The following is a 25,178-nucleotide window of genomic DNA, read 5'->3' on the forward strand; positions in this document are numbered from 1 at the left end:
TATTATTATTATTATTATTATTATTATTATCATATTATTATTATTATTTTATTTCAATTAGTAAACTGTTTTTATCTCAACCTACGAGTTTTTCCTCACTTCTACTCTTCCAATTCTCTCCCCCATCCCACCAGGGCTGTGTGGTACTCAGTTGCTGACTGAGGTTAAACCACAACACTACTGCTAACAGTAGAAGAGCACTAGTACCCTTTACATGCACTCTAGAAGCAATGTACAAAGTACTATTTAACTCCAAACCACCTCCTCCCCAACCCCATAAGGACATCTGCCTGTCTTGAATGCCAGTATCTTGATGTGAAGAAGTGTGTTATTATACACAGAAAGGAACTGTACATTTTCAAGTTTCTAGTCACATTTAACAGACTCATAAAACCCCACAGAATGGAGTCAACATTAAGACTTACTTTTCCAGCTCCTACAGGACCAATCACAGCCAATAATTCCCCTCGTCTGACAGTAAATGAAAGTTGCTGAAGTGCTGGGCTTTCTAAACTCTATGGATTTGAGAAAAAGTTAGGCTTCCTCAGTAGTGAAATACGCACCATCAAAACAACTCTTTGGAAACAGAAAACAATGCGCATAAATCACTATAAATTAGCAACCCATACGCTCACCATATTTTCAGGCATACAGTTTGCCTCTTCAGTAATTCACAAACACTTTTGAAAGACCCTGATCCTTCACCACAAACAAGTAACACAGATAAAACAGTGTTCAGGGAATAAGGAACCCAAAGGCAGCAGAAGCAGTGCTTCCTCAAAGCCCATGCACCCTCGCTGCAGCTCAGCACAAGGCTGGGGTGGCAGCCTCAGAAACAGGAGCTCTCTGCTGGCCATCGCACTGGCATTCACGGCCCCAGTACGGCACGCCCGGCGACTCCGAGTAGCCAAATGCTGGAAAAAGGGAGGGTTGAAGCTCTCTCGGAGCCCCAGGAAAGCCAGGTTTGTGTTTGCTCTAGTCAAGGCTCTATCCAAAGTGAAAAGAGAAAAATGCTGTTTGATTTTACCCAGCTTCATCTTGTTTATCGTGGATTCTCAGAGACTTTTCACAGACAACATAGTGGGCTATTTGTGCAAAAATACACTACCCTAGGATTATTTGTTTAATGTTCCTTCTTAGTATGCCTATCCTTTATGTTATGCTACTGATAAGAGCTTATTTCCCAACATATTTTGCACCTCTCCTATCAAGGTTGTAAAAATGGCTATTTCTTGTGAAAAGAAAGGATGCTCATGTCTTTAATAGCTATGCTAAACCGCAATTCGTAAGGGCCTGGTGCAACTCCCTCTCATTAAAGCAAAACACCCTTGTAACAGGATCTGCCTTTATATGCATCTTAGACCACACTAAGCATGACTGACACTAAAATGCAAACAGGAAAATAAATGCATTAAAAAAAAAAGTATTTCTATTAAAGACCAAATGAAAACCCAGCCTTAAGCTTCAAAAACGAAGAGCAAGATGAAGAATATCTAGTGTACCTCTTAACAGCTTGCAGACTGCTTAAAATCTCCAGCCACCCTTTGAAGCTCAAGAGGCTGAAGAGGCCACCACCTAACCCCGCATGAATGATGCCGCATGACCAAGTTCTGGGACTGCGAAAAGAGGAAGCTTGCAACTTGTTTCAAATTATTTGGGAGACACACAGGTACAGTATCCATCCACACCTATGACAGCTGGGAAAGCTGGGCTAGCATGCACATGTCCACTCATGCCAGGAGAAATACTTGGTTAGGCAGCACCGTACCCAGAGCTCAAAGCTGCACGTCCCCCATCACAGCTCCCACCTCGCAGAAGCACCACAGGGTTCACACGAAATCAGAGTCACACTGTGAGAACCCAAACTTGTGCGCGTTGTGCAACTCTGAAAAACTACTTTTGTTGCTACTATTCATTTCCACAAGGTGGCATCAACGGGGCTTTTTTCCTTTTCTCCACCCCCCCCCTCCAATCAGCATTTTACCACAAATTTGATTTCTCGGTCCAGAGTACACAGTTCAGATGCTCAGCTGGTGCTAAGGTCAGAGGAAGTCTACCAACTTATGGTAGCCAAGGCTTTTTTTTTTTAATGCGAAGTTTGTAGGAAGAGAAAGTATCTCTTATTAAATCAATTGGTATATATGGAAAAAGTAAATAAGCTTTCAGACACACAGGCCCTTCTTCAGACCTCTGGAGGTTGTGCTTCTGTATTCACAAAAGTGCAAAGATATTTCCTCCCACACTCAGGTTTTTAAAAAAAATATATCATAAGAGCCTAAAAACATTACAGAAAATTCCAAAAAAGTTTTTAAACTATTACCCAAATATTATATATTAAAGCAGTATTGTAAGATATCATATGTAAGATATCACAGACCCTATACAAAAGTAGTAATGCAAGCAAACAGCATGGCCACAAACACCTAAGAGGCACAGTATTTTTGCAAAATAGCATTCCTTATAATTAAAGACAATTTGTCCTGAATTCATCACACCTATTTTTAGGCACTAAACTGAGGCACTTAAATTAGAGCACAGACTAGTATTACAGCTAAGTTCATCTGACAGCTCATTACCACAAACGTCCCAGCTCCCCTGTGCCCTGTCAGCTATCCGCGTCTTTCACTTCCCTTCTTCTGCCACTTGTATTTGCCTAACTTTGCAGACAGGTTGTTCATAGGACTCAGCTATCAGAAAACAAATCACATTGTAAGTGATTCATTTTCTATTGCTTTATCCCTCTGAACTGGTTCACCGCAGGGTTGTACATACAAGCATCAACACCAGCACAAGGGAGGGAACAGAGACACAGAGTGCAAGGACAGAAGAATGATCCCTTCAGGGGCAGCAACTCCTTAGGTGAGCCTGGGCAGACCTTACATGTCCTACAGTCAAGAGAAAGAAGCAATTCATCCCATCTAAGGGATACAGAGATCATATATTGCTCAGAAGTACTATACTACTTAGGCTCCTCATTTAAGTGACTAAAATTACAAGGGACAAACTTGGCCTCTGTTCAAATGCTTGAATTTTAAATCTAAAGTTGCTCAGTCCAGCAGACAGACTGGTCTGTAAACTCAAGGCACATCAGTAAAAAACCATACTGAAGAATCCCTAGTTCCATGCTGGTATCAGACTAGCCTGTGGGACTCAAGATAATACTTGCCTTAGTAAAACAAGAGTGTGACCATGAATTAATTGGTTTTGTTTATCTTTTGATAAACTGTAATACACCATGTTAGGTTGTTTTCCTAAAAGTCTAGCTAATAATCCCTTTTTTACTTCCAGTTATTTTGGATTTGTGGGTTGTTGGGGTTTTTTTAGTATCTCTTTTGGCTCACAACCTTTAAAAATAAAAAAATTATCATCCAGCTGTACAGTATCTGTACAGAGATCCAAAGAGTCTTGAGAAACCTGGTCAGGGTAGCAAGCTAAGTCAATTACCTGACAAAGGATAGCATATTTTTATTATTCCTTTTATAACTCCTCTCTCTCAGAACTCATCATCTTTTCAGTGAGCAACTCTATAAAATTATTTTGCATCATTGTAAGAGTATATAAGAGAAACTTTCTGAGCAGCTCTTAATAGTTCTGGGACAACTATTCTTCTCCCACGCACACTGCAATTAAATATCAAAATTAAAATTACATTAACAGTTTTGTGGGTGGTTTGTTGGTTTGGTTGGTTGGTTGGGGTTTTTTTTAAATCAAAAGGAAACCAGTAATTCCAGTCATGCTGCTCTGCTTTATGCAATATAAACAACTCATGAAAGAAGGAAGAAAAAAAAAAAAAGGTGTTTTATGGGCATATTATGCAACCATTTCCTATAAATTGTTAACAGTGGTACCAATGTTGGTTTGGGAAGAAAACAAAGACTAAGAAATACATTCCGTTTTGCATTAGAATGTGTTCACCATTAAGTTTTTCATATCAATTAATTTTTAAAAATCTGTTCAATGTCTCAGAAAGATTTATGTCACAGAGACAACTCTGAGAAAGTAAAGCACAATAATATAGCAATTTTCTTTTGTAGCTGAATAGTAGTAGTAGGTAGATCCTCACATATGTTTCCACACTTTATCTTCCTTGGGACACAGCACATGTAGGGGAAGAGAGTATAAAAAGGGAAATACGTGGCATGTCTTATTTGCATTACATTTATATGCAAAATTCATTTTTAGAGCTTCCAGCATTTCTTATGGAGACTGAAGCTTCCCTTGTGCAAGGATACTGGCAGCTTGTAAGAGCTCCAACAATTCATCACAAATTGCTGCTTACTATAGCAATTGCAGTTTTAAAACAGAAACAAGTCAATCTTTGCCTTCCTTACAGAAAAAGATACATAATAGATTTATCGCCTGTGTATTGTCCCTTTTTCTAGTCATTTTGGTGCTTTTGGTGCATTTTAAGCAGAGAACAATTTGTAGCTGAACAGTCTCAATTAAAATACACAGAGTAACAAACACGTGCAGACTAGTCTCGAAAGCTTTCAAATCTGTTATGAGAAGTATAATATTGCACTGGTTCTAGACTAATGGACTAATCAGCATTCGGTTCACAGAAAAAAAACCACATGCTAAGGCCCACCTTACTGTGCTGTCTGTCCTTAATTCCAATTTAAGTATCCCAGCTACAATACAGTGCTGTTTAATAACAAGAGATATTTTCACAAAGAAATGCACAGGTTTTCATTTAGTATAATATTCAGGAATAGCTACTTTTAAGATGCACTTGATAGTGTTTTCAGTGCTATTCTACAGTTAGTTTAACATACTAAAAGGATTCTCATACACAAAAGATGGAATACAAAACGTCAGCACACTATACATAGACATACTGCTTTTTAGACTTAAAATGTCTGCAGCGCAAATATACTTTACATTTAGTGGAAGTAAATTTACCTTATCCCAATAGCAAGTCAAATCCTGAACATGAAGAATGACACTCTCATTATTACCATGCAGTTGTGGCTTGAAGTGCGAGACCTCATCAAGTATCAGAAAGTTCTGCAATAAAAGCACAGAATATTGCCTAATGTGAGACTGAGAATGGGAAAGGAACCCAAGCACATGTTTTTTTATCCCAATAGCAAGTCAAATCCTGAACATGAAGAATGACATTCTCATTATTACCATGCAGTTGTGGCTTGAAGTGCGAGACCTCATCAAGTATCAGAAAGTTCTGCAATAAAAGCACAGAATATTGCCTAATGTGAGACTGAGAATGGGAAAGGAACCCAAGCACATGTTTTTGGAAGCAGCATACAGAGCATTAATTGGGGGGGGGGGGGGGGGGAAAAACCAAAAACCAGAAAAAAGAAAAAGTGCTACTATGAAGCTAATTAATCTCAGAGAAGGGCAGGACTTGGAAGACAAGATAACAACTATCTGCTCAATAAAACAGAATTCCTGAAGCAAATGGACCTTAAGAACCCACCCTGTCTTCTCCTTGAAACACTGACAGATCTTACAATTGTTTGACTCCCTCTTCCCATGCAGAAGAGGTGAAACCCTCGCTGCAACACCTTATTCCATTGGTTTGATGGTAAAGGCTTATGTTGTTTCACTCGGAATAACGATGAGGACACGGTAAGAAGCTGTCCGCTGTCCCTATTAAGCATTCTTCAAGTGACAAAAAGGCTACAGAACTTTATCTGAACCTCTCCTTTTAAAGTCCAGGGCATTAACAAAAAAAATTGCTTACGCCTGCATAACCGGCTCTTTGCACTTTCAGTACTGTACTTCTGCGTTATATCCCAGTCAGAGAACCTTTCCTTCAAGTTGCATAAACATGCACTTTTGTACCACAGCCACACTTCTAGCACACCTTGCCTGATGCTAGATTATAAATAGCTCAAACACATTTAGAAAGGAAAGGGGCAAATTCCAGAGAAAACTTTCAAGCATAACAGTTACCACAATTTTAAGACAAAACCAGAAAAATTCTATCATGCTTTGAATCACAGAGCATAAAGACGTTAAATAGGTTCTAGCAGACAATATTTTGAGAAAAGAAGGAAGGTCTTGATCTCAGAAGGCAAGACTAATTAACAAGTATTGCACTAACAGTTTGCAGATGTGAGATAGCTGCTGAAGACTTACAGAAGTCAGTAACTAAGAGGAAGCAGAAGGAGGATATCAGGAGCCATGGGAAGGCAGGAAGAGTACTACTAGGTGTTAACAGGCACAGAGGTACTGCTCAAACTCCAGCTGGGGGGTATTGTTTCAGAGAGCGGTGAGAAGTCAAGCGTTTTAATGCAGCAGTCTGCAAACTCAATGCACATATACATCTATCTCCACCAAAAGGCAAAAGTGCAAAGCCACACCTGCCTGAGCTCTCTGGCCAGGTGAGTATTGCTGAGCGCTGTTTTAGATAGGCAGGCCCAAACGGGTACATGTGTAAAAGAGAACTCAGTATAAGAGAGCGGTAGGCAGGGAAAGAAACTCCAGACACAGCCTAAATCAGTACTCGGGTCTGTGGCTTGAGAAAAAATCTCAGAAGTGTGATTTGGGTTTAGATGACAGCTGAAATACCACGGCAGTTATAAGCAAGGAAATCGGTCTTGTTGTTTCTGCGTTTACCAGGAATTTCTCTTCTAGCAGTAGCATTCATCCCAGGTATAAATCCTAGCTAGCCATTTAACTCAAAAATGTTACAGTATCACATATGGAAGATTTCAAATAAAACTAGTAGAAATAAAGAAAAAAATTATATGGTTAACCATGAATTTTAAACAGTGGGGGAAAAAATCAACACTAGAAATAAAACTTTCAAATGCAATAAATAACTTAAGCCTCAGAGACTCTCTAAGTTCTCTTAAAATATTCTTCCATTCTTTTTGTAATTAATCATCTTCCATACAGAGAAAAATAAAGTTGCTACCATCCACAGGATGCTGAGAAGCAAACATTAGCTTGAGATATGACTGTGTCCTTGAAAGAGAAATCTCTGTCTTTTGTACCCAGCTGAAACTTATCCTCTTTTCTGCGTGTCTGCCAAAATAATCCTCTGAAAAACAACCACTCTCACTTTGTTTCACGAGGGGACCTTGAGCATATTGCTCCATCACAAAAGAGTGAATGAGCTTCAAGAAGAGATGCTGACCAGCTCTCAGATTTGTAGCTAGTGTGAGGGGAAGAGAGCTTAGGTGAAAAACACCATGAGGAGACCGCTATTCTTTTTGTCACACAGTTCTCATGTATGTATAAATGAATATGGAGGAAAGGCTACTACCTCCCATCTGACTACTGTTCTTTATTGTCACCTGAAGCACAGTATCTCCTGCTTCCTTCTCTCCATCTGAGCGTACTTTAAGATCAGTGCAGAAACCTCACTTGTTCTACAAAACCTAAGAGAAAGCACCTTCTTAAAAAAAAAAAAATTTTTTTCACTTTTGCCCAAATATACCTAGCCATTGCCTTCATCTTTTTTTTTTCCTGTATTTCCTCCTCTCTTCTCCTAATTCCTTTCCACTTATTTACATTTCAAGAACACATCTCTGGTCAGGCAGCATCTTGTCATTCAGTAGCAAAATGTCCAACTCTGAAACAGTTCGGGAAATGGAAGCTAAAAAGTTGGTGACGGCATCAAGGATGCTACAGATTCATTAGGACAATTCTTTGCCCAGTGAACCTTGATTCTGGAGATGGTTTCCAAAAACCATCCTTATGATTCCTTAAGTGCTAGGGAGTTTGAGCCAGCTGTCAGAAGCAAAATCATGTGACCACTAGGATATGCTGGAAACAGAGACAAGAGAAAAAAAAAAAAAAGCAACAGATCGTCACTGCCTCTGTTCAAGTGCCATTCTCCTGTTCCTAAAGCATCTTTTTTAGCCATCCATGTCTCTCAAGCTGCACAGCTTGAAAGATCCCTTGAAAGAGCACTGCCCTGCAGCTGGACACAGGGTATATGAGAGTACAGAAAAGACAGTGTGCAACATCCAGTATCCCAAGCACTTCTCTCCCCTTCCACAGTTTAGTTCAAGCAGTAATAATAAATGTTAATGCCTACAATATTGCTGTGGTCATGATTTTCACACATTAATCTTTCTAACTCCATTTCTATCAACATCACAAAACGCTTCTTTTAAGTGCAAAGATTACCTGTTTAATACATAGTTTTTTGTGCGGGCTTAGTACAGTTAGAAAATTTACTAACAAAAAAACTGATTTATTATAGTCAGGCACATGGAGAAGAAAATAAAATAGGAGATTTTTAGCTACTTTCATCAACAAATGGCATAGTGACACTATGCAAAGCCATATGATTACATCTAAAGTGTTTGCTTTCCCTATTCTAGACTAGATTAACCTGGTTTTTTTGCAAAATTAAGTTCTAAAATGGCTGGCATGCTTTAATTCTGTATTTTGATAACCAGACAATTTGGGATTTTTTAAGTTTTAAATTCAAAATGCATTTTGCATTTAAGTCTTTCACTCTTGCAGTTTATGCTGAAGTATTCACACATAGAGCAAACATGACTATTTTAATTCACAACACACATTAAACACAGCAAACCAAACAAAATAAAGTCCATCTGCCAAAACTAGCAGCATTACTGATGTTCATCCTTATTGAATTTGAGTCTTTACTCCAGTATCGAAAGCAGCCACAAGACACCAGCTAGAGCTCACACCTGTCCTCCACAGCTGACAGGGTAGTCCAGTGCACATGGAATATGAATCCTACAGCTCCCATCTGCCTGCTTTGTCCTCCAGCTCCCCATCCCAACATACCTGCATATCTGTACACGTGTTCCTCTTAATTCAAAAATGTCTACAACACCACTTTGCATGTACACTCTTCTACTACATTTCAGCCTGCCCTACAGTGCATGTCATGTTTTTGCACATGCATTCACAGCAACATGTTCAGTTTTCAAAATAGGTTATTTCATTAAAAATCCCAAACTGCAAAACTAAAACAAGGCTGTTTTTGTCAGTGACATTAAAGCAATGTTAGAGTAAGAGAAGAAATCCACATACCATGCAAATCAATAACCATACCTTGATTCGTCGTATGCTGACCACTGCCTCGGATACTCTCTCAACAGCCGCAGGGAAGAACAGAGTCACTGTCAGTCTTACTGCACCATACAGGGACACTGCAACAAACACCCGACTTGCAGAGATAACATTGCCAAGTAGTACATATGCCATGAATGTCATGAACACTGTTATTTTGCTTGCCACAAAGAAAGAGGCTAAGTTCAGTCCTCGAAGGTAAGAGCTTTTCATAACCATGGCAATCTCCTTCCTAAAAATGCAAAATATAAACAATCACATCAATCTCTCATTACAGTTGCCCTCAACAACAGGATGAGGGAAACCCACTCTCAGGATTTTACTTTTGTGTCCTTTCTCCTCCCCTTGCACCACCCCAACTCATATGTAAAGAACTGTAAAGAAAGTATGTTATATGGTAAATAACAAAAGAGAATTTAAAAGGCTTAGAAATTGAGTGGGGAAAATGATTATATTCAATATATCAGTAGCTATAGAAAATAATTATTTTTCAGAGACAGAAAACAAAAAACAACTCTTCTGCTTTGGTCAAACTAGTATTTTAATTCAGATTCTAATCTGCTTCGAATATTTCTGGGTTGCTGTATGCAAGAGGAAAAAGCCTCTGTATAAAGGCCAAGCACCCACAAACTCCTTATCCTTCCAATATCAAGAGCCAGTAGAGTTCAGTCACAAAACTCCTGATAAGATCAACACATACTCTGCAGTTGAAAAGACAGGGCAACTTCCAAAAGATCAAGAGTTCACCCATGGCCCAAGTATCTGCCATTATTCAGCTGATGCTCCTCAAGATGGATCACAGGATTTGCAGTATTCCCTTTGATCTCAGTTTAAATCCTTCCCGATTTGGACCCTGCTCTTCTTTTGCCCTAGGAATTCTGGTTCATCATTCAGAAAATACTGATCTGTGAGGCCAATTGTTCTGCCAGCCATTACCCGAGCTAAATAGTGATTGAAGTACTGCACAGACACGTCTCCCTCCAGCAACTGAAAAGCTGCTGATGCATATGTTCTCAATTTCCACTTCAGCTAAATTTCAGTTTCCACTTCAAAATGACTCATCAGGTCCAACCCTCAAAATGTTACTGCACTATCTACAATGTGGATACCATCAGGCTTAACTTCTCATTAAAATAATAGTTTTTCTTTATCAAGAGAGCCATAACAACTTACTCCTTCCCCATATATTCTAATTTTATCTGCTTGAAATAATATAGAATATAAAATCCTGAAACAATTCCTAATTTCTTTTCCCAAATATTCTGGGAATTCTCAGGGAAAATCTTGACCATTTTGATTACCTTCCACTTGGAACTATATACTAAGATTAGAAACTCAAGTTATGATCATACAATTTGAAGTAAATTAAGTCTTCACTGAACTGAGAGAAGGATGCACGATGCACTACTGGAAAACTAGTTAAGCAACTTTCCCACTATACTTGCCAAATTGGCTGAATTGACAGACTTTCAAGAGTTTCAAAGACTTATTTTTTCAGCTTAAGGGCTCACAATCTCTGATCTCCTCCAGAGTACAGTGAAAGAACATTTGTATGTAAACTATTTGAATTGCGTCTAATTCAATTACTTCTACAGTCCTGGATGAAACTCTTTTCCCACCCTCTAATAATCCTTAATAATCCTCTCACTATCTGTGGATAATCAGCAAGTTCTTTGTGCTACTCTCCATAAATATCAGATAAAACACAGCCTACCCGCAGGCTGTATATAATATACTACACTGTCTTAAGGCACAGAGTTATATAAAAAGAAACTAATACGGACAACCATGAGGAAAAAAGAGCAGCAGAGGAATTCAGATGTCGTCTTAGCAACTGTCAAGGGCCACTGTGGAAATACTGGGCAATAAATCACCTGGCTGAATTTAAGACTTTTAACTACAGTTTTCCACAGCACAGTTAATGAAAAGAAAGGAGGCTCAATATGTGTTTTGGAAGAGCTTATTTCTCTCCATCATTAAGAAGGAAGCCTCTAATCCTAATGAGGTGTTGAACTTGGAAATCTAAAGTTTAGTGATGTGAATATGCCCATTGAGGAAGCTTTCAATAAACAAATATCCTCTCTCTGGCTCCATGCAAGAGAGCAAAGCTTTCAATCAATCAAGAACATTCAATCAGCACAGGATCCTAATCTGAAGGAGGAAAGTATTATGTGTGTGGAAAGAAACGTCTCAGGGAACATTAGCAAGTTTGCAAGCCTGCACATAAACGTAAAGGAAAAAAATTCCTTTAAAAAAAAGGAATTCCAAATAAAAAAAATTTTTAAAAAAATTAAAAATCAGAGAATCTACAGCAGGATAAAAACCTTCTACTCATATGCTGGAGAGGGACATAACATGAAAATTAAATTATGCACCTGAACTACTACAGTTATCCTTTAGCACTGAATGCTCTTATACTGTCAAGTAAAAGCGCAAATATTGATTGAAAACTGAATTTATTAATAAGTTTTAATCAGATGCTGACGGACCTCTGAAATGAAATGTCTTAGGGTACCAAACTCAGCTAGCCTCGCCAGCTGAGCAACTAGGGAATTTCTGAGCTGCTCTCTTTCTCCCCTCCACCCTTCCAAGATGGCTTGAGCAATTCTTCAAAACACAGAAAGGGAAGCAGCGTAGTACCTGAGGATGCTATCATTTAGGACAGAAAGTCAGATTCCATATATTCCTCAGAAGGGAAATGTCTGCTTATTGCTTCCTTGCTATTAGTTTAGAGAACCGTGAGGATGAAATTGTTCAATTACAACTACTACAGTTTATTCATTGCTGTTTTTAAACACAACCGTAAAAGGAAGCATTAAAGAAACCCAGAATTTATAAATATCAAAGGGTTTTTTTCTTTTTCTGTCCCCTTAGGATGTATTTCCATTCCTTCACTCTTGCTATAGAAAGTTAATTAAAAAAAAAAAAGCCAAAAAAGTTCAAGTAAACTGCACTTTAAAGCACAAAATAATGCACTTACTGGCATGTAAAATGGAAAACAGATATAGATCATATACCAAGCTGCATCTTTCCAGGATTACCTTCTTAAACCATTCACAAGTTCCGCAAATGATTTTTCCCAAGCATACATCTTTATTATCTTCATACCACTTATGACTTCATTCATGGTCCTAATCCTGACATCTGTTAAGGCTGCTGTCTTGCTTCTGGAAATAGCACAAAGTAAAAATTCTCAGATTCTCAAAAGACGAGAGACTATTTGCGATCACATAACATACTCATATTAATGAAGTTTTTGCTTTTACTTGTAAAGAGGATTCATATAATTGTAATTGCATTAAAGGGTCTTCCTAAAACAGTATCTTAAAGCTGACACACAGACAGACTTGGTATGTCTGTATTCCTGGTATTCCCTATTCTCAAGGAACTGTGAGTTGATTCAATGTTCAGAATTATATGTCAGCTTGCTCAAACACATGGTATTCCTTAAACAACGTATTTGTGTACCAAAAAAACCCACAAATAAAAAAAATTTACAAATATTAAATTTAGAACTAAACAAAAATCAGAAAGTTACTTTTAAAACGGTTTTAAAATGCCAAAATAACAACCCTTCTCATAAGGCTCTTCCGATGTTTAAGAAACGTTCAATAAATAAATATTATTTAAGTATTAATTGTAATTAACACTAAAGTAAATATGTCTATTTTAGTCCCACATTATGTTTGCACTAATGCACAAACTAGAAAATATATATAATTAAATAATAAAGTCACAGTTTTAATTAGGAAAAAAGCATTGAAAGTTAGAAGCCATGTAACAAATGCATAAACCATGCTAATAAAGCCTATTACAATTCTGAATTCATTCAGGTAGACAAACATACTTCGCACATAGTGAGCTATGGTAGGCCTTATTTTGATAAAACGTACCTTTTCCTGTTAAATTACTTATTTTTGTATATACCAATGAAAGTTAAGATTCAGAGATCATATTTAAAAAAAAAAAAAGAAAAAAGGAAAAAAGGAAAAAAAAAAGCTCTTTAGAAGGGGTGGCTGGGTTTTGTCAGCTTAACCTGCCCCCTGTAACATTTCTCTGATGCTCTGGAAGAAATAGCCGTGTTTAAAGCACTTAAGTAGAAAGAATTTCAAGCGCCTGCTCGTCATTTTAAAAAAACTGCTCAGCACCAGCGTTCCATAAATGTTGGGATGGCTGAAGCAGGGTATTAAGAAATATTTATACAAGAAAACTGACAAAAGAAGTGTAGGACTTTGGTCCTAATACAATCAAGGCTTCTTATTAAGACTGAGGAATATAGCTTAGCCTAAACCAACCATACTGACATGGAATGAGATTACCTTTGCTAAGTCCTCTTTTCCTTTTCCAAAAAGAAACAGTGAAAGAAAAACAAATCCTCAAAGAATGTGAGACCTCATCCTCTCTTCCCCATACACAACACCACCACTGCAAAAGGCAAAATTTAGCATGTGTTGTTCCTGTCTCTGCAGCAGCAAACAACAATTCTAACCCACAATCTTTTGAAACAGTCACCTTTCAGACCTAACTTCCAGGCTTGGTCTCCAGATAACAAAGTTGAAGATGATACAAAATAATAAAGTTAACAGAGGTTTCTTTTTTAAATGGTGTGATTCAAAAAGGCTATAGTTCTCAAACTAATTCTTCAGTTTTCCTGCTGAAATGTTATCATAGCAACCATCCTCTTTCAAATTGCTTTAAAATGTTCAAGGGGGGGGGGGCGGGGCGACGTGCTGCGGTATTTTTTCTTTGGTTTTTTAAGTTCCACTCCTCTACATTGCAAAAAGCGTATTTTGTACATACATACCAGAAGCCACAGTCTCAGAGACATTATATAATGGTTTAAAGTACACTGACTTCCAGTGCACCGATAGCAATTTACAGCAGAGGAAGACGTGTCCCCGGTTTTGAAAATGTTAAGTTCAGAGTACACGCAGATCAGGACGACTGGGAAACACATGCTCACATAGCATGCTTAAGAGCACAAGGAAAGGACCTAAAAATTCTTCAAGTGTCTGGGAAGTCTCTTGATACCAATGGCTATGATACCAATAGCCATTCTAAATTAAGCAAGCTGCAGAATTCCTTTTTGCTTTCCTGAGGCATATTTGGTGGGTTTTAATCATGTCTGACACAACAGTTCCACATAGTTTTTCTCTTAAAAAAAAATTAAAAGGGCTTTAAATGAGAATATTACAGTTGCATGGCTAAGCAGTGAAAGGGTTGAGCTCTTGTGAATAAATATATATAAAATGGTCTTCAGTCCAATAATTGAACTATTTCTCAAATAATATATTAGGTCATGTGTATTCTGTAAAACTTCTAGTACTTGTGCAGGTAAAAGCAATACTGAGTAATACAGTGTATACCATTCCATAGGATACTGAGTCTATTCCTGCACACTCCTACAGCACCAAAGCTAATGCCTGTGTCATAAACGGATGCACAAATATGTGTTTACAAGACTGGGTCACAAGTACAATGCTGAATAATAGCACAAATTAGCTGCTACACTGAGCGTGCCTGGATTTTAGCAAACGCTTTAATCCTCAAATTACTTCTTCATAGGCCAATTTCCTTAAATCCATGCAGCTTCCCAGCAATTGCCATGTGAACACAACTCATCATTACAGAGCTGGAATCCATTTCAGTTTTTCCATTAACTCCATCTGTTCACTATACATTTCTATTCACAATACAAAGATCTGTGCACATGTAGACAAGCAAAAGTTTTTCTGGTTAACAAATTCTTTCCCTTGCACTGCATCCAAACAAGTGGCTGTTAATGAATGGGGGAAAAACCCAAACAATATTACATTGCCACTGATTAACTTTTAAAATACATACCTTCGAGATGAGATTTTTGTCACCTTGTTGTCTGACCCTGGACAACTCCCTTAATCTCTTTGTGCCTCAGTTTCCCATCTGTAAAATGGGGATAATAATGCTTACCACCATGGATAAAGCACTAGTTAAGTGCTAAGTATTTTAATTATTGACTCAAAGCTTAAAACCTCAAAAACCTGAAACTCAAAAAACCCAAACAGCAAAGTAGCATGATACTTATGCGTGCGTATTACACAGGCAGTGAAAATGCACATGTAAGAATATACTGGAAGTGTTCTACAAACAGGTTTTATCATAAAAAACCTAAAAATTTGACAGAGAACACTGAATGGCTCATTATTTGAGAAATAGCACGTGAGCATAATAACTGAAGACTATCACAGTGGTTACAAATAGAAGGAAGTCTATGAGTTGGTCTCATTTTGTAATTCTCAGCTCTCTCTTCATACCTAGCCATGCAATGGCAATGCCAGTCTCAATATCTCTGGAAAACTTGTCTTAAAATACAACTTGAAAACAACAGTAACTCACTAAAAAAAGTTTTACTTATCCAAAGAGCTAGAAGGAACCTATTCACCCTGAATACAAATGCAACAAAGATGCATAACACTACTAAGCATATGCGTACACAGTAAAGGAACACAAAAATATTCCTATTTAGATGCAAAAGCCATTTATAAACTCATGATGTAAGTAGAGCATGATTAATTACACAAGGAAAAGAAAGTTAGGAAGCGAGAACATTGAAGATAATTCAATATTCCCACTTGAGGCAAGTCTTTTTTTTTTTAGGAGGAAGTCAGAAAAACAAATTAAATTTGTCTGATAGTGGAAAATTACTGGAAACTCATTTTAGTTCTCCACAGCCTAGAACCTTACAGTTAGAAACCTCATAGCTGGCATCAAAACCACCATCATAATTTTTTTTTCCTTTCTCTCTCAGTTCCTTCCCTTTTTTTCTCTCTGCATCTTTGTTTTGGAGGAGAGAGAACATGATCTTTGAACATGAAACCTTCAGCTTTCTGCTGCAATTCCTGTATCACCCCAGTAAGTCAAACTTACGGCAGGATTGACAGTATTGCCTTTGTAGTAACCACTCCCTAAGCATCAATGCAGGAAGGCAAAGTTCAAGGAATTACACAATTCTATGCCACGATCTATAGCAAGGTAGCTACAGAAGTAGCCCAACTCTTTTAATATACTGGACAGCTAATGAGTAGCAGATATTTTCAGCATGTCTGGAAGACAGACCACTTCAAGTCCCTAAACAGGCATTCAGAAATCTCAGATTAGCGACTATGAAAAACATTGGCAAAGACAAAAGACAACACAAAAACCCTCACCAGACAGAAGCTGATCTCAGAGCAGTACTCCACCTCCATCCAGTATCCACATTTTAAAACCCAGGACAGAAAATACCTACAACCCAACACATGTGACCTTACCTTAGGGAAGAAAAAAGCCTCCCAATGCAGGTCTGGACAGGAAGAAGAATAATCAGAACTGCCATTCCTGCAAGACATGATGGGCCTATCTCCATCCAGAGAAGTACTGTTACTGCTACAGCTTGAATTGGTCCAGCCCACAAGAAGTGCAAGAAAATCGTTACCTAGCCAAACAGTTAAGAAACAAAAATCAGCTTTTGGTAGCTAAAAAATTAAACCCTAATAACACAAAGTTGAGGAAGCACCTTTGCCTGCGGCAGGTACTGAGGCATCCAGTGAGACTTCTGCACCAGATTCAGAGACCTATATGTACATGGAGGTGCCTAACCTCCAAAAAGTAATCAAATTACCACATTGATTTTGTTTCATCTTCATGCACCAACATTTCTCTGAGCTTAGGAAAACAGCAGGAAAATGGGGGGGGGGAGTATGTTTTCCTCCCGTATTTTAAGAGAATATTTCTCTTCCTATGATGTTCGAGAAACAACTAGAAGAAATGTTCATAAGAAACACTTAATCACCAGTTGTAAACAAAAACTTCTTAACTCAAACCCCACAATTTCTTCAGCCCCTTGGAAAGATCTGTAATACTTCTTACCTGATCAAATTTGTTCACATCATTTGACAGAAGATTTACTATTTGACCAGTGGTAGTTTTTGCCATAGCTACGTTACTGAGACGAAGTGCCTAAAAAAATCAGAACAGTCTCCAATTGTCACAGCTTATAGAGCACAGTACCCCCATACACAGAAGACTCAATACACAAATACAATACCGGGGCAAAAGCTGAAGGCCTATCTCAGCTTTTGCCTGAGAATACCTGGGCACAGTTCAAGAACCTTAGATAACATGTAGGTTAGGTTAAATATGCTGAAGAAAGTCCTGAAGAAGAAAGTATAAAAAAAGTCTAGGGAAGGACTGCGAGAACAAAAGTGCCATAACTATCTTCATGTCTGAAGTGATTAAAAAATGGAAAAATGCCAACATGGCAAGTTATTAAAGCTAAACAAAACAGCCTGTAACTTTTCAGTTGCATTGCTCTCCCCCACATTATTAGCATATGTTCAAAACAGGGAAACTCCACCTGAAGACCAAATTAAAATCAGGACAATGTTTGGCCAATTGAATGAGATTCCTGACAGAAGAGAAAAAAAACAAGTTACTCATTTTACCCTATCAGTTCTTGCTAACACTGCAAACTGCGCTTTCTGTCTTTGCAAATCAGAGTTAATATCCCTTTACAAATTAATAAGTATTTCCCTTAATAACTATTGTAAAATCATAAGATTTCTGAATTATATTAAATGAAGTTTATTTAGCACATGCTATGAAAAGCAGCAAGAGTAAGTATCAAATATTTTTATATGTTAATAACTAAGTTAATCAGTAGAAAATAGTATGTGATTAAAAAATACCCCCCAAAAAAATCACATCTGGAAATATGCAGTCTGAACATTACTGCAAAGAGCCAAACTGAAATAGCTCAAACACACCAATAACAGACCCTGCTTCCTTCCACACCTGCTAGAAAGAAAACACAGTTTTGCAGCACAAGTAAAAAAATATACAAACCATGTTACATGTTTTCCTGTAACAGGAATAGTTCACTCCTCAAAAACAAAACCTCACATTTTTAGGCTGTGCACATCTACTTCTCCCTATCCAAACAGTTATTATTAGGATTTCTTTTTGATCAATAATCTAACCTGAAAAGCACTAGTTGTTTCAAAAATATTATTCCAGTATTTTAGATCAGATGAAATAACATCAGACATCAAAGTACTATTCAAAGCATCATTTCAAACAAAGTGCCTTACCTTTCTTGCACCTCACTGTTGGGTTACAAAGGTATTAATCACAGAGAGAATCCCAACCCTAACTTCATTGAAACCAGCAGGCAGAAACATTTAAAACTCCACTAAGAAATTCCTCTGATACTCCAATAATAAATCTAGGATACTGGGTATATGAGAGACGGGATTTAATTATTTGAGAAAATCATTGCTTCATTCCCTGTCTTAAGCCATTTGTCTCTCACACATCTGAAATCCCCCGCAAAGCTGCCTGCAGGTAATGCAGCCACAGCACATCCACGTTTCTATCATGTTTACTCCACACCACAGATCAAGGTTGATAAGCTCCCAGAAAAGCTGTTAGATAGCCGTAGACCATAATAATGGGAGTTCAAGTGATGTGTGTTTGAAGAAGTTGCTCACCAGGGTGTGTTTACAGCACCTACCGCTACTTACTCCTTTACAACGCGGACATACCTGCTATTTGAGGTCCACCTGAGCCACCCGGGAGAACACTGCACTGGTGTCTTGCTAGTGGCCCACAGCCCGGGTCTGTCTCAGACCCGCCACCTAAGTCACCTTTCTGACCTCTTCCTAGCCTTTTCAGACACGGGCAGCGAAAACAGTTTCAAAATGTACTAGCCCAGTTCATTTTGACCAAGAGAGTCTCAGGAGGAACCACGCAAGCATCTGAGCCAAAAGGAGGGTGCTCATCTGTAACTGATTTGTCTTCTCAGGGAAGAGACAGCCCTTTGCAGTGTCAGTGACAATGCAATTTTATTCTTCCCTTCCTGCTTCAAAACTGCTTTTGAAGTAGCACTGGTTTTTCTTTTTTTTTTTTTTTTTTTAAAGTGAAATAAGCCTTACATTTTCCTGTCTGAATGGGCCTGTCTAGACGGCAAAGTATACAGAAGGAAATGGAAACATTGGACACAAAGCAGCAGTTTTACTTATGTAACCAATTTCTACCAAAAAGTCCTGTTTTGGTACTTTCCCCTTGTACCACATCCGAAACACAGCACCATACGAGCTGCTGTGAAGAAAATTAACTTTATCCCAGCCAAAGTCAGTACACTGTGGCTTTAAATACTGTTTTGACTATAACATTTATAAATTCACTCCGAAGGTAAGAAATACTACTGAAGATTATATCTAGAGCCACACACCTTTTTAAAAAGCAACTGTAGTTTGAATTCACATTTTATTTTACATTTGCCAATTATCTGTTTTCAGCACAAAGAGCTGCTTGATGTTCTGTCTATAAATTTTCCGTACAGATGTATTTCCCAGCAAGCACCCTTTCTCAAGGAAAATAGGTTTTAATTATATGAACTAATGAGAGCAGTTTGTACGCTCAGTGTCTTAGGTTAAACAACTTTTTTTCCCCCAGATGTAATTGCACAGGCCCATTTGAATTCTTTAACCATATTTGCCTTCTGTACTCCCATCTTAGTGTTTTAATCTCTCCCTGCCCCAAAGAGTTAATTCAAAAGCACATTAAAAAAGGAGAACTGACCATAGAAAGGAATAATATAACTGTTCAATCAAATAACTCCTGACACCTTTTTGGCTGCTTTCTGTCTCAACCAACTACTCCACAGCTTAAGCTGCTTTAGTGTTTATTCTGAACCTCAAAGAACTTCTAAAAGTTAAGTCTATAAAAAAAAAAAAAAAAAAAAAAAAAAAAAAAAAAAAAAAAAAAAAAAAAAAAAAAAAAAAAAAAAAAAAAAAAAAAAAAAAAAAAAAAAAAAAAAAAAAAAAAAAAAAAAAAAAAAAAAAAAAAAAAAAAAAAAAAAAAAAAAAAAAAAAAAAAAAAAAAAAAAAAAAAAAAAAAAAAAAAAAAAAAAAAAAAAAAAAAAAAAAAAAAAAAAAAAAAAAAAAAAAAAAAAAAAAAAAAAAAAAAAAAAAAAAAAAAAAAAAAAAAAAAAAAAAAAAAAAAAAAAAAAAAAAAAAAAAAAAAAAAAAAAAAAAAAAAAAAAAAAAAAAAAAAAAAAAAAAAAAAAAATCAGCCTCCCATAAATCAGCCTCCCATAAGTAGCCTTTGGTTTTAAAATATGAGATTGAGTCATGAGACATTCCATTTTCATTTTTGTTACAAGCTTCCTGCGTGCATCACTAATACTTCTTACTGATCACAAAACATCTTGGAGTTTGAATACAGGCTTTTTGCAAATGAGATTTTAACTTTCCAGAAAAGGAAAAAGGGTCTAAAACTTAAGAATTATGAGCACTTGAAGTTCTGTATTAAGGATGCTCTCTCATCCAACCCACTCATCCTTGCAAATCCAAGTTTTTATTTACTACAGCAATTAACAAACACCGCAAAAGTGCTGGTAAATTAGCATCCAGATTCTTTCAAAAGCCTATATGAGGATAAAGAGAAAGTATGACCTATCTATAAGCCTCAGATAATGAAGACATGATTAGAAAGGTTTATCAATGTTCTGCTGTGACCTCAGCCTTCACCCTCAGGAGTAAACATTTATGAGATGAGGGGAGATTAATTTTCCATTTAATCACATCTCTAGAAAGAAGGGTGCACATTATGAACATTTCTTTTCCAAGCTTCTAAGCTAGTATCAACACAGCAACAAACAACATCGCTATATACATATTTCATGAATTTCAAACTGTGTTATGATAATCAGTTTAGTAAATTAATACCTTAGAGACATGTTTGTGTACAAGAAAGCAATGTGCCATGTTAAAGCCAAGTTCCCAGAGGATAATTTCCAAGGTATCAGAAGAGGGAGGAGAATAAATATGTGCATGAAAAGCAATCACCACTTACAATGGGGACATTTTTACTCTCCTCACTTTACTGCTTTGCCCAAAACCTTTGCATGACCTATACCAGTAGCACAAGCGTTTGCCTTAAGTGGATGGTACCTATGTTTAATGGCTAAAATAACATGGATTTCTTTACATTCTAAAGAAACTTTACAGTCCTGATCCTTCAATTAAACTTCTTTGCTGAGGTAAAAACTGGCAGGTCACTATTCTAGCAGCACTAAAGGTAGAAAGATAGGGCATTTTCCCTTCCAGCATCCCCAGTAGGGACTTCCTGGTTGGAAGCAGAGACGGGTTCAATGGTTCAGGTATTGCCAACAGCTTCAGAAGAGGGAAGCAGACATTTACAATTGGGTTGCTTGCTCCCCACACCACACACCAAGGCCAGCATTTCATTCTGGATGTCGCTCAACTCCTTCCTGTAGGTAATACCCGTAACTTCTCTTGTTCCACTTTCCATCTGACAGCGGCCTCAGCTCCATCTGTAGTCGAGGACAGCTATTTCTTGATCAGGACACACAGACAGCAAAGAAACCACAGCTTACTGAACATACATCCCTTCTCATACTTCATTGGCTTTAATGAAGGACTCCAGTGCTCCCACAGTAAAACCAGTAACTGATACTAAAAACCAGCTCTACCCTACCTTTAGGATCCAGCTTGATTCTGAACCGTCTCTCCTTTGCCCACTCCTCTCTTCCCCCCCAAGTAGGAGGGATACTAAAGGGACCTGCCTGTGAAGACGCCGAGCATCCCCTCCAGCCTGGAGAGGGCAGCAGCAGTACTGCAGTACTGCTGCCTCTCCCTGAACTAACCTGATGGATGCTGGGAGAGAGGGGGCCAGCCTCTCTGACCCGCAAAGGAAGCGACTCACTAGCTCTACAGCATTGCCGCAAGAAAATATAAATAAATCCCACCATCAACCACAACAGGGTTCCCAGGTAACAGAGTGCTGAAGCAGATGGTGACAGCCAAGCATAACGTCCTCCCCTGGGATGAAACTGCAGGGCTGAGTAACTGCCAGGATTCCCTGGGTGCTCTGCCCCTCTCCTGCTGTATGCTGATGGCCTCTTAATGCTCCAGCACACAACCCTTCCACCAGCAATGGGGGAGCTCTTCTCCAACAGCACGAGCAGGCGAAAATCAGCAGCTCCTCCTAGGCTTTAGGGCTATCTAACTCACCACCTTCACTAGGAGGACTGAAGCTGTCATTCAGACACCGTATTACCAAAGAGAGAACAAAAGCACATATATACATTTGAGGTCTGATACATATTAGCATGCATTACATTTCTACAAATGAGTAACTTCAATGGAATTACAAGCATGAACATAACAAATAACTGTATTTTTTAACTCCTCTAATGAAATAGCTGTCAAATGCCAAATATACCTGTGAACAGGCTTGCTTACCTTCCGATAAATCATATGGCACATAGCTACCCTCAGCTTCATGCCAGCCCGCTGTACATGATAGAAGTATAAGTGGTGCATTATAGCTAGAATAAGTGTGCACACAGACAGAGCAGCTGCGTAGCAATATGCAAAATTCAAAGCTACCTCATCTGAGGAATCATAATTTTCAAAATAATTAATAATTTTTCCCAAAAATATTGGCTGAATTATTTTGAGGGTTTCCTGAAAAAAAAAAAGAAGGGAAAAAAGTATTAACAGTTTCATATCATACCATGCCACCCAAGTTTGTAACCGGGCAAACAAGAGCCAAGTACTGCTCCAAGTCACATCCCCTATTATTTTGTCTTTATTGTGCTCTAAAATGTCAAGCCAATTTTTATCAACACATAATCCAAAAGAAATACATTCCACATTAAAATTTAGCTGAATCTTTAAAAAGAACTCTCTCAATTACCAATAAAAATGTTGATGTTATAAAAATTGCATGAATATGTATTACATTTCCAGTTTTAAAGATGACGGTGCCTCCTTTACAGCCATTTACATATAGCAAAAAAAACTTTTTTCTATGGGGCACCCCACTCAGATACATAAAATACAGCTAAGCCTTACAAAGCAAGTCAATGGCTTGCAATGTCTCAAAAATCAGCTCTGTGTTCCACATCATAATCCCACAGTTACAACTCAATTTTTCAGTCTCTACGGGGCTGTAGCTCTGTTTTACTTTTCTGAGAGAGTACATGAACATCACAGATTCTCTGAACAGCCCAGCGTGAAGTCACCAGTAAGTATCATGCAATTTAAGAGGCTAAGTTTCACATTGCTGTTAGCCAAGAAATGTGTTGTATGACGTTTTACACCACTTACCTCAATCATTGTGAAAATTCCAAAAACTAAATAGGATTTCCAGTAACAAAGAATAATGGCTTTTGTTAAATGTGGCGTTTTTCCTCTCTTTTTTGCTTTTTGCACCTCTTTATCCCAGTACCTGACAAACAAAACACAAACGTGCTGGAGGACAGAAGTAAAATCATAAAGCAATTACCCGGAATAAAATACTTTCAGACTTACAGCCAGATTGCCATGATCACTTTTATACAACAAAAAAAAATATTAAAGAAGTTAAGATAGTCATGTTTTCTCATTCACATAAACACGTTGTACTTAGCATTATAGGACTATTTGCTCTTGTATAATCACAAACAATTCACTGTTGACTATTGCCTTTGACATATTTGCAGATGAGGAACCCTTTCTTTCTTTCTTCTCCTCTCAGTGCAGACAGCCACTCACCTTAGTTAAGAGCCTATTATCATATGATCTCCTGACCATGGACTAAACTGAGGCAGCATGGACTGCCTTTATCTTCTTAGAAGCTCTGCACTTCCCCAGAAAGGCTGTGATGCACAATCCTTTCTCACGTCTGGCCCTTTCTTTTTTCCACCACATGCTTTGATGAGGACAAGCAGATACGGCACAAGAGCAGAGGGAACTGTCTGCAGCAGTTTTGTCACTTAACACTCCCCATGTCTCTCTGAAGGCAAGGATTACAGCAGCAAAGTGGCAAAGACCTTTGAGTTACTGCGTGCCTGCCCACAAGTAGGACACAATCTGTTCACGTTAAAATCAAAGACAGTAATAACAAGAATGATTTTAACAAGAAAGTATCAGAACTTAAGCAGACTTCTTAAAGCACGCTGTTGTCAGCCAGGATACTCCCCTTGCTTCTGGAGGCTAAATATTGTCTGCCAGGCTCTCTGACCTTGCTAGTTTGAGGGCTGAAATGAGTCTAAGGCATGAAAGCCAAATTATTTTGCAAGAAGGCACACAAGTTTGAAGCATACATTATGGATAGGAAGACAAAACTTTTTCATTTTTATCCTCTTTTATGCTACAAGGATTATAGAGTTATTGCCTAAATGTTTCAGAATCAGAATTGCAACTGTGTAGATTCTGTGGGGTTTGCTGGCCCAAGAGAAAAAGCTATTTCCTCAGGTGGCTATTTATGAATTATAGTCTCTGCTTCTTGGCCAAGTACACTAAAGAATTAAAAAACGCTCTTTTTTTTGCATGCTGTATTTTCTACCATTTCCTGACTCACGGAAAGCGTGTGCTTTTACTGTAAGAATCACTGGAAAGAGTCCATCTTCCTCCACAGCAAACTCCCTGAACTGCTTCAAGACACATCCGCGGAATTTGGCAAAGCTCTCCAGCTAAAGAGATGTTAAAAGCTGCACTGCTGTGAGCTTATCACTGTCCCTCTTTCTCTAGTTAACTCATCCAGAGCAGGATGATGTAAGGCCTGGTCATAACCTTTTGGTTTTGGATTCTTTTTTACTTCTTGAGGAATCTCTCATCCCAACCAAACTATTAGAAAAGTTGATTTGTTCTACCTTCAGTGTAAAAGCAAGAAATAGCAAGGCCACACATTCTAAATACAGGAGCCACCTTTCATTAGGAAACACCTCTTCCTCTAATTATATTTAACAAAAGATTATTTTAAGACAAAAATCTTCTCTGTTGCAAGGTTCAAGACAAATTACATAAACTGTTACTCTTGGAAGATATTTCACTATTAAAAGAAAAAGACATAGATCCTCCTGGGTTCATTGATGACAGGAATTGGTACACAGTCCGTGAAAGAGTATTTATAACAAAACAGAAACACCTCCTAGACACAAGCTTTTAGATGTCCAAGGCATTTTATCCACTTTGCCAAAGAGTGGCATATTGTCCTGGTTTCGGCTGGGATAGAGTTAATTTTCTTCCTAGTAGAATCATAGAATCATAGAATCATTGAGGTTGGAAAAGACCTCTAAGATCATCGAGTCCAACCGTCAACCCAACACCACCATGCCCACTAAA

General features: G+C 37.9%; 1 protein-coding gene across 1 annotated transcript in view; it reads right to left on the bottom strand.

The window, feature by feature from the left end:
- ABCC4 (ATP binding cassette subfamily C member 4) overlaps positions 1-25,178 on the bottom strand; it is a gene marked incomplete at its 3' end in the record, with an annotated part of 120,726 nt that overhangs the window by 93,865 nt on the left and 1,683 nt on the right. Inside the window, 8 exon segments of the mRNA XM_009275812.1 lie at positions 426-515; positions 4,903-5,007; positions 9,007-9,256; positions 12,066-12,191; positions 16,314-16,477; positions 16,912-17,001; positions 22,311-22,535; positions 23,181-23,301. Coding sequence (XP_009274087.1) covers positions 426-515; positions 4,903-5,007; positions 9,007-9,256; positions 12,066-12,191; positions 16,314-16,477; positions 16,912-17,001; positions 22,311-22,535; positions 23,181-23,301 — 1,171 coding nt within the window.

This window comes from Aptenodytes forsteri, unplaced genomic scaffold (assembly GCF_000699145.1).
Source record: "Aptenodytes forsteri isolate BGI_AS27 unplaced genomic scaffold, ASM69914v1 Scaffold161, whole genome shotgun sequence".
Classification (NCBI taxonomy): Eukaryota; Metazoa; Chordata; class Aves; order Sphenisciformes; family Spheniscidae; genus Aptenodytes; species Aptenodytes forsteri.